We start from the raw sequence: 10,667 nt of genomic DNA, 5'->3' as shown, positions 1-10,667 counted from the left end.
GTCAACAGTGAGCCTGTTTTTCTTGCTTGTACTTTGGGAATTTGATCCTGTAAAATGTTATGTTCTGAACTTCAATGAGACTTTTATTCTTAGCAATTTTACATTTTGGTGATAGGAAATGAGGGGGGTGGGAGGTTGAGGGTCTCTTATAAGCTATTATTTTAAATCAATAAATCAAGCATAATGACACATCTTGAGCATTGTTCTCGGCAAAATACCATGTTTTCAGGTGACGCTCATAAGCATGCTGCTCCAATTTTCGAGCATAATTTATCTGACCCTAAGTAACCGACACAAACACACACATCTTGTGGTATCGTGATATTCCTGCTGTTTAATCTCCCACTTTGTTTCCTCATAAAATTCCCCGAATCTTATCAGTTTTTTTTATTTTAAAGCTCTTCACGCCTGTTTTATATTTAGAATTATTGCGGTTATGATCAATTTTGCACTCTGCATTGTTCTGGTGCTTTTTTCCACAACCCTAGTGACCTTGCCCCCATCAAGGGAGCTTTAGGATCAATTAGATCCCTGATTCCGGTATGGCGTGATCTGCGCGGCAATCAGTGCTGTGCATTCCTGTTTGCTGATAAAAGATACTCCTGAATTCCAAATCTTGTCACGTCTAGTCTGGTTCAAATGATTAACCTTTCTGACATAGACGCTGTCGCTAAACATGAAAAAGTCGGCATAGCTTGAATTCTCACGCTATTTCTCAACCGGTGATTTTTACCCAAATCTATCTAATTCATCCACTGAAAACTTGGAACACGTTGTTAAACTCATTAATTTACAGTAATTGATAAAATTAATCCAATTTTGAGTCTAAAAATTCGAGCGGGAACGAACGATGCCCTCTAGGAGTCAAAGTAGTTTGTAGCAAACATGTCAGTTTCGCCGTACCAGCGTTGATTTTCAGCATTACTCTGTTTCCTCTTCTCCTTTGTCAAGTTCTTGAACGATCTTTACAGGATCACTTGCGGAATTTTTAGGTAAGAGACGTTCGTGTGGGTTTTAATCCTTTAAATTAGCGTGACATGACCCCTTTTAAAATATCAGTGACGATAAACACGAATCACGCACAATTATTGGCTGTGCGTGTGCGTCCATGTTCAGATCATCACGTTCTGTCGGCAGTAAATGCAAGGTTAATAGAATATGCATAGGTACTTGCTCTAAATGCCACCTGTTATCAATGGAGACAGCACGTTCTTGTTGCGGTTTGATATGTCTTCTTTATTCATGTATCTGGCCTTAAAACTTTCCGGCAAAAAACCCATTCTTTCAGCAAATGTAACCAGTCTCGCCTTTGCCAGGAAGGAAGTTCTTTCACCTTAAATCCCTTAAATCCTACATTCCGTCTGGGGGGTATCGTGGGAAGCGATGAACTTGTAGACAAAGGAGGCTGATGTTTACTTTTAATTATCTTGTTCCTGAGCGCTGATCAATCATCTTAAATTATGATATTGACGGTCTAATTTTCTTCGACCAGTTTGATTCATTCTCTATGAGTGAGGCAAACAAGCCTGAACTACGGTTTTTTCGAAGTTACCAGCATACCCGCGTCTTCCAAGCGTGTTGTCAATTTGCATGCCATTTTTCCCTCTCTTTCTTTCAGCTTTACTTTTAATCCTAAGGGCATATCACTTTAAACGGAAACCACAGTGTGGAAGAAAAGACGTTTGGTGATTCAGGGGCTAATTACACTATAAGTGGGCATTTATCAACAAAGAGATAATTGAGAACGCGCGGTTTGAGCTGTAACCCAAATTGTTTTCAAACTGCATGCCGTCGTCTATCTAAGATGAGTGCCAGCATTATTTGTCATCTTTATTTCCCTAATTTCATGAAAATGTAGGAAATTTTTTTCGCATATTTCCCTATTTTAAGTAAGTAAAAAATTTCTTCGGCGAAAAGGCTACTTTTAAACAATTTTGCTTCCAAATTGTAATCTGTCAATCCTCTTTTATTCAGGGAAAGCAAAAAGAGGGGCGTTATTTCTCGTCCTGCTAGGAAACCTTGAGCCAAATTTCCTTTTTGTTTCCCATCCATGGTCCTCGCTGTTGACATCTCGTCTACAAAACAGTCACAAACATCTTTTTTTTTTTGGAAAGTTGTAAACAAAATTTTACCAGCCATCTAACCTAACGCAACGATTCGAATCTCAAATAGAGGACACTGTTATATCGTTATATCGCTCATTCTGTTGTTTAAAATAGTTCGATATTTATCGTTATATAGCACTGTTGAATATGACTAAGTGAGTGTCAAACGCAGTTTAAAGCTACTGATTGGTTTTACTTGTGGGTAAACAAACTTGTATTTGAGGACGGAAACCGAAATCAGATCTGCCGCTCAAAATGGTTCAATAAGCTTGTTTTTAATTGTTGAAATTCCACAAACATTCATCCAAATCTGTTTTATTAACCGCGCTTTGTTCACTGACACGAGGTCCCCTACCTCTATTAAAGGGTATTTCGACTTATACCGCCGCTTGATCGAGCTATCAAGTCGTATTTCACACCTGTTCCGTGCAATAACCTGTTTATTTTCTTCAGTCTTCTTTTGGCTGGATGACAGGAAAAAAAAACTGTACGTGCTTCGGTGCTCGTCTGCATGGGTAATTTTGAATAATTATCTAACAAAGACGTTCTTTTTCTTCTTAAATAGAAGACACTTGTGCTAATTTCGCTGAAAACACGTAAAGCTGGTATAACTCAAATCGTTTAGCACTCCGGTAATAGTTGCAAGCAACCAACACTGTCGTGAAGCTTAAAGTATTTTAAATGCAAGCATGCAATTAAATTCTTTCATACCGCTCTATAGCCAATTAATTTGGTGCATCGTACTCTGCAAATGAGATAAATATGAGATAAGATAAACTTTAAGTATGTGGCGATTCTTTTTGCCCTTTTCTAATATAAAAATAGAAAAAAACCGCTAACGGACTTATTCAAATGGATTTAATGAACTTTCAGGACTCAAGCCGAGTTCAGCAACCATTTTAACCGCAGAGGAAACTACAGATTGGACACGGAACAACTACCAACGAGGACCCAGGAATATTGACTGCTAGAGTGCGTCCTTCTGCGTACAACTTAGATCTTACACCCACAAAACGCAAACCAGGAAGTTAATAAATCTTCAAGCTTCGTCATGTGCTAGCCGCCTACCCTTTCTGTATACAACTCAATTTCCCCTTCCACTAATGAATCTAATTTAATTGAGGACCCTTCATTTTTTGTCGTAAAATTCTTTACGATAAGAGCGGCAAAAGACACCGCTTTTGTATTGGACTTCAATTTTAATCGAATGTTTGTAACTTAATTGCTAATATTGTGTGAGAAAAAAATCGATTCGTTCGGAGACCTCCCCTTTTTTTTTTTTCCTGAGATGGGCTTTGTAGCCAATTCAGAATTCACCGCATGGAAATTGCGCTAACTGCCTTAGTGGTAGAGAATGAAATTCATCTCTAAGGAAAACTGTGGGTCGTAAAATGTGACATCGAAACAGATGTTGCATGTCAAATTATCAAATGCCTTTGCGACTGGGCCACTGAGAATGTTTCTCTTCTAAAGTAAAATTTACAGCCTTGTTTCCACCCGTGCTGGTCGTGACCTTCACTTTGCGTCATACTAGTAAGAGAGGTGTAAATAAAATACTTATATTTCACTTTCTGAGTACAGTATGCGATATTCTGAGCCGATGCGAGTCTGAAAACAGATGTGACAATACCACACCTGAATCTCTAGGGGCTACAAATGGGTGATAAAGCTGTTGTCAAATAGTTTTGCTTAAACATGTGAAAAATCGAATTTTTGATACAAAAACTGGATGCGCAACCTCTCTCCTGTTATACACAAGTTCCACCCGTTCAACACTTAACATTTGTACTTTAGGTAATTATTTATAAACAAGGAACAGTTGTTATCCCAAGGTACACAGAACTGCAAAAACGATAAGATCACTTTAAGATGATGAGCAAGCCGCCTTGTTAATACTTGTTAACTATATAGAGTCTGTGGTTACTTAAACAGAGTCTATCCTGATATGTTGGATTGACGACTTGAAATTCTTACTGTCTGAAGCGTTTTCTAAATAATTTCGACCTTGATCATCTCAATGTGGAATTTTGCGTGTGATCTTCCTTGTTGACATGCTCGAAGCAAATACTACTATGCTGTGTTTGGTAATTCTTTTTCTTTTCCAAAATCGACTTGATTTGCGTGGTAACTAATATCAGTTAGCTTGGTCGAGTATAAAAGATTATTTGAACACATACTTTAAGTCTAAAAAAGACCCCCCTGCAGGTTTCCAGACTACACTGATCCGATGGTCCGCAGACGTCGTTAGTCCAGTCCACTGGTACTGATTGAATGGCATTGCTTTCGAGGATGACGCACCAATTTTCAACCGACTGAGATTTAAAATTTTTACCCTAATATTATTAATAGCGGCGTTTTTGGATGATTTGAAAGGTTTTAGCAAAGATTCTTTCTAATCAAAACGAAGACAAGATGTTTTGATAACATTGTTTCCGTTGTAAAATTAGATGCCTCAAGCCAGTCACGTAGTAAATTGAGCTGCTTAGCACGAGGGTGTCCCACGCAATGCGTGGGTGCGTGGGTGACAATGTGCTCCTCCCAATCTCAGCGGTTGAAGAGGATATCCAAAAGAAAACTACTCAAATACGGATGTAAAATGTAAAGATTTTTCTTTAAGGAGAAGAAATCGAGCCTTTGTTATAAATAAACAATTCAAAAGAAGATATTATTCTCGGCTGAGAAATTATAACACTATCTTTAATTACCCGACCGAGATAGGTGAAAGAATGTTGCAATATCAGGTCCAGCTTCCGTTTTTTCCCCTGTTGCATTATTTACATTAATCCTTCGTCCTTTATTATCTCGTTGACAGTTGTTGGTATTTTTTCCGATTAATGAGACGTAATAAATGAGCTTTTCCTTCACAGCTGATAAGGTCGGCATCGAAATGCAACACTGAATCATGAAATATGTTGCCAACGCCAGTGATCACTGCAATTTAAGAGTATTGCACTCAACTTTTGTGAATTGACGCTGCCGAGTGCCTGATTTTAAGTGATCATCAGGATATGAAATAAAGTGATCCGACCTAAATTTCAATTTTTAAATACCAACGCTAAAATGGCTCTATTAAAATCATTACGTAATACTGTTATTAGAAGCGTGTTTTTCAATTATACCTATTTATTGATCACAACATACACCTTAAGGTATTCTTACGACTTTTTAAAGTCAAAATATAAATTTTATTGTTTTGCATTGCTTCTCGGGTTGCGAAATTTAGGAGCTATTTTAGCCGGACCGCAGAGAAATTACCATCACGCCCGGCAATAAAAAGACCAAAAAAGCTCGATCTTGAAAATATTTCAGTCATCCTGGAGACATCTGTGATTAGCAGAAGGTGTGACGATGATCAACAATTTTCAACTGTCTTCTTCCACAAATTCCTCTACAATGTTTGAGTGTTTACTATCAAAATTTTATTACGTAATAAAAGTCACGTCTAAGACGATAGTCATCTCACTTTGAATGATCTAGAAAGCGTTTGAAACTGTATCTGAGGGGCTACACTTTTCACAGCGGTAGTAAATTCTTGCAAATCTTATAACGAGCGAAGAAACTGTATCGTATGTATATAATATTCCACTAATATTTCCCGAGATATTTGCTTTCTTGCTATGTTTATTTCCGTAAGTCGTGAAAATTGTAGCATCATTGGAATTCTGTGATCATCGACCTGAACTGTGTAGAGTAACAATTTCGGTGGCCAAGGTCGTCTGTGGTTTGTAGAGGAATTGAACTTGTTAAGCGAACAAAGTTGAACACTTTGAGTATTAAGGGGTTTCGTTCCACTTTTTCCGGTTTTATAGTGTTCCAAGGTTCAGTGATCAAGGCCTCGACTTGATCCTTTCGGGGTTAAAAGAAAAATTGAAAACGGCTGACTACCCAGAACAAAGTCAATTCAAATAGTCGATCGATTCGATGATTTTTTAATAGCGAGGAAACTGGCCATAGATGAAAAACTGAGTAAACTGTCGAAAAAAGCTACACTTACAAATATTGGGCCTTGATTCAATGACACACAATACTACAATTTGTTGATTATCCCGATCAGCAAAGAGCCTTGAAATTTCAAAGGTTTAAATTCAGGATGTACTTTTTCTTAGCAAACATTTTCTGTTGAGGAGACCCACTGGCGCAACTTACCCGTTTAGAAGTTAGAGATCCTCAGGATTACAAGAAATCTTGAACACACAAGAGGGAGGAGGTGCTGTTAGGCTCTTACCGGCTCATTTGTTAATCTCTCAAAAATCAGAGAAGGGACATTTCTTCAGACCATATGGCTCGGCTGCTTTAGGGTATGACCAATCCAAAAAACCACAACTGCCGTGATTTTCTAGTTAGGTTTGACGGATTTTTTTCCTCCAAGGTGAATGTCAACGATTTGTGATCAAGTGGTTTTATTTCTATCTAAGTACAACCCAAACGACCAACCGGAGATTAGCCATCATTCGCGCAATATAGGGCTTCGCAACGAAGTCTACAATTTAAATTATTGATTTCTCTTGTTGACCGAGTATTAAAACTGTAGCCAGTCTTTTGTCGAATTCCTGGTACAATACGCCTAAATGAGAAAAAATTAAGCTAAGCGGGTAAAATTCGAGACCTGCCATAAAACAAAGGACCTCAAAGTGAAAATTTTAATTCCATTGAAACACAATATAAACACAAAAATGCACATGTTGAAGACAATGGGAGATGCAAGTTAATTGTTCTAGAAGGCCATTCTACGTACTTCACAAATCTATTAGCATGTAATTCACTCTCTGCCGCAGAACGACAGAGTGCAAACCGCATTATAATATTGACTTCCGGTTGCTTGAGTGTCTGAGTCAGGAAATCCGATACTTTCTGATGACGTACAAGGCACCCTGTCTGTCTTTACGACAATTGAGAATGTCAAACATTCAACCGAGGCACTTTAAACTCATTTACGATGACAAGGATTGTTGTTTTGAATCGACAATAGTGGCAAATTGCGGATTGACAACGTCGCGTGAGGTTACCCTATATTCTATATCAGCGAGTTTCCAGTTCGCTGGCAAAAATTACAATATAATCATTGGGAGCGTGGGCGAGCAGAAACGTATTCACTAAAAAATATACCCACTGCTTATTGGTTAATTTTCCCGGGAACAGATTTCCTTCCATTGGTTCACGACAAAGGGCGGTCCCGCCGTCAGTCAAGTTTAGTAATAAGCCAATCATGGCTCGTAATGTTATCACCAATGACAACACCACTGACGTCACGTAGGAATCAATTTCCGATATAGCGAACTCGCGGCGTGTTTGAAGAAAATTGCTTTTCCCAAATCGCCGAGCACATTCACTGTTTTGAGTTCATGGTTGGTTGTTGCGGGTACCTAGAGCGTAGCTTCGTTTGTTTCTGTTACGACGATTAAATGGATGAGACGGCAAATCTAGAGGAAAGGCGAGACAACCGTCCTCGCTCGAATACTTGGCCCCTCCCGGACCCTTCAGAATTCACAAAATCTGAACGAGAAGTCGATCAGCCGAGCTTGAAACAACTCAACGACGGACCGAAGAAAAGTTCGCGAAAAAATGCCTGGGGAAACTTGTCGTATGCAGACTTGATAACCCAAGCGATTCAGAGCTCCTCAGAGCAGCGGTTGACACTTTCACAGATTTACGACTGGATGGTGAACACAGTTCCCTATTTCAGGGACAAGGGAGACAGCAACAGTTCGGCTGGTTGGAAGGTAAGCTTATTATACATTCCGTATTTCCTTGTACATTCGAACAATCAGATGATTTGACTTCTTTTACAGCTGAGTGGCTCTGAAATTTCACTTTCGCTGCATTTTTCTGTCGACAAATTCTAATGTTATTAAGTCTGTGTGCCTGTCATTTTGTTGCAGAATTCAATTCGACACAATTTGTCCTTGCATAGCAAGTTTGTTAGAGTACAAAACGAGGGCAATGGCAAGAGCTCCTGGTGGATGCTTAACCCCGATGCGAAAGGAGGCAAAACGAGTCGTAGGCGTTCAGGCTCTCTTGATTCGGCCCCTAAATCAGAGAGAAAGCGAGGGCGAACGAAAAAGGAGAAAATTAAAGAAGAAGACGGCGAGTCTCCTTCAAGTCCTCGACTGTCGGTGAATCGCGCGCGTGACGGTAGAGCAAACTCTCCGGGGAATGTCTCGCCGACTAACAGTTCTAGTTCTGACTCGTTGCTCACAATCCCAGAGTCCGAGTCGCCGTTACCTTTCCCTCTTAGCGAAAGCTTTGCTCGGCCGCGAACATCATCGAATGCTTCGACAGTTAGCAGTCTTGGTGGTCGTTTGTCTCCCATACCGGCTCATGTGGATGAACTTGAACTATCCGTCGAAGATCAGCATTTACCTCCGGGTAATTTCAACATCTCCAGCCCCCCGAATCCAGCTGCTGAGGAACTTACACAAATGGCTGACTCTATGAGTTTGAACTCGTTAGCAGCGGAAAATAGATTAAAACAGACTTTAACACAAGTACAACCATCGTTACTTCCGTCAGAACCGCCACATAATGAGCTCGCTATCACTGCATCAAACGGTATGAATTCCAGCATTTCGAACAGTTTTGACACTAGTTATAATAGAAGTGGATATTTACAACCCATTCAACACCCTCAGCAGTCTCTCAGCCCAGAAATACACTCCCCTCAGAATATTCCACCTTCACAACCGACCTTCCGAGATCGGCGTGTATACTCGCAACCCCTACAGCCTCGCTTTCAGCGACGCAACTATCAAAGTCCACCTGAGCGGCAGAACACTACACCAGCTCGAGTGAACGACATTTTCTGTCGCGATCAAGAGATGGAAGTGCAGCATGCACCGGAGAATATGTTTCAGAACTTTCAGCCAAGTTATGTTAATGGAAACCAGTGTGGCGTTAATAGCATACCTCAGAACCATCAGACCTTTAACAGTTACACCGATCCCTTCATTCAGCATGTCGGGGCAGGTTCACTCATCATGGAAAATGGACTTCATTCTATGCAAGGACATCCATTCACTAGAGATGTTAGAATGACAAATAATAATCAACTGGAATTTATGAATGAAAAGTTCCCAAGTGATTTAGAACTGGATGCCTTTCATGGCGATCTTGACTGTGACATAGAGAGCATTATATATGATGAACTAAATATGGGAGATGGAGGCTTTGATATCAACTTGGAGCAATTTATCAACCAGCTGCCTAATGTAGGAGAGTTGCGTAGTGGTCTCTACTAATTCAGACATTTAATTTATGGTTTATAGGCGCAATATTTTTTTTTTATAACAGATTGAGCCTATGTTTTTACTTCTTCTGGTGGGTTAGTTGAGAAACTTGTACATAAAGGGTCTCTGTAGGGTCAAGTAACTTCAGAAAAGTCGTGTCTGGGGAGCCAGAATGATGACTGAAGGGAAGAAGTTTGTATTTAACCTATAGTAAGTTAAGATGGGTAAGGTTGTATTAGAACTTTACAAAAGATATGTGGAATTTTTCCTCCTGGGGTTAAATTCTTCCTGATTACGTTTTGCATTTGTACGGCTGTGAACGAGTTCCTGTACATCTGCACCGGAATAAACCTTCATGTTTACATCCAGTATATCTCACATTATATCACATTGTTTAGCAAGGTTATTAATACTATTTGATGTTTTGGTCACAGTATGGTACATTGCAAATATTTGGCTTTTTTTCCTCTCAAATTGCCCATCAGTTTCTTGCCATGTCTTGACAGTGCAGCAACTTTTGGTTTAGAGCAATATTCTGTTGCCTGCTTTTATTTCCAAGATGTAGTGAAGCTGACACTAATTTACTGTAAGGGCCTTACATCAGTCTCTTTTCCAAGTTGATGCTGCATCTCTTTAGCATAGTAGATAGGAATTGAGATGTTTTAAGTACAGTTGCAACATGCTCCATGTTTGCTATGTTTTCATTTGTTGCACAATTCTTGCATAAATTGAATTTGTACTTGTACAGTTTAGGTCAGTATGAGATATTATTTTTAGAGAGAGTATGACTGTTTTGTTAGTTTTGCTCAATCTTGCTAGACTCGTTGCTCTATGTTTGCTGCATTCTGTGCTTGAAGTCTGGCACACAAGTGTTTGAGGTGACCACTGTTTTTTGTGTGGGAATAATTTGATATAAAATAATACAGAAACTTATGTAGCTGTTAAATGAATTGAATTGTATCAGTCAAATAAATGAAAAGTAGTTGCTTTGTAATATTGTGAATATCGATTGGAGGAGGTGACCAAGGTTTCTCCTTTATAGTATGTTAAACTTGGTCATGACGTGCACTGAGTCACAAAAAAATTATATATCAATGCGACATGCCTATATTTATGGTATTGGAGATAATAAATTATTTTCTGTTGGCAAGTGATTCAGTTATTAATTACTTAACAACTGGGGATGAAAAATTTACCACAAAATCTTAGGAGTGCATCAAGTCTGCAGGTATATTAATGGACTGCAGTGACATGAGAGCAAGTGAACTTTATTTTAATTCATGCTGTGGTTCAGTAGGGCTAGTTGAATTCTTGAAGAAGCACATCATTTCCATGTGCT

At 39.2% G+C, this 10,667-nt stretch overlaps 1 protein-coding gene across 1 annotated transcript; it reads left to right on the top strand.

Moving 5' to 3' along the window:
- Positions 1-7,360: 7,360 nt before the first annotated feature.
- On the top strand, positions 7,361-10,478 carry LOC131793662 (forkhead box protein O3-like). Its single transcript, XM_059111109.2, has 2 exons — positions 7,361-7,825; positions 7,985-10,478. The coding sequence occupies exons 1-2, from the start codon at positions 7,508-7,510 to the stop codon at positions 9,338-9,340; spliced, it is 1,674 nt and encodes a 557-aa protein (XP_058967092.1). The 5' UTR covers positions 7,361-7,507; the 3' UTR covers positions 9,341-10,478.
- Positions 10,479-10,667: the final 189 nt, after the last annotated feature.

The sequence above is a fragment of the Pocillopora verrucosa genome, chromosome 9, assembly GCF_036669915.1.
Source record: "Pocillopora verrucosa isolate sample1 chromosome 9, ASM3666991v2, whole genome shotgun sequence".
NCBI lineage: Eukaryota > Metazoa > Cnidaria > Anthozoa > Scleractinia > Pocilloporidae > Pocillopora > Pocillopora verrucosa.
The sequence above is the reverse complement of the archived record's forward strand: the minus strand, read 5'-3'. Positions and strand labels throughout refer to the sequence as shown.

Coding starts and splice junctions, on each gene's coding strand:
- LOC131793662 (XM_059111109.2), top strand. CDS start 7,508: ATGGATGAGACGGCAAATCTAGAGGAAAGGCGAGACAACCGTCCTCGC. Junction 7,826..7,984: donor ACAGTTCGGCTGGTTGGAAG/GTAAGCTTATTA, acceptor ATTTTGTTGCAG/AATTCAATTCGACACAATTT.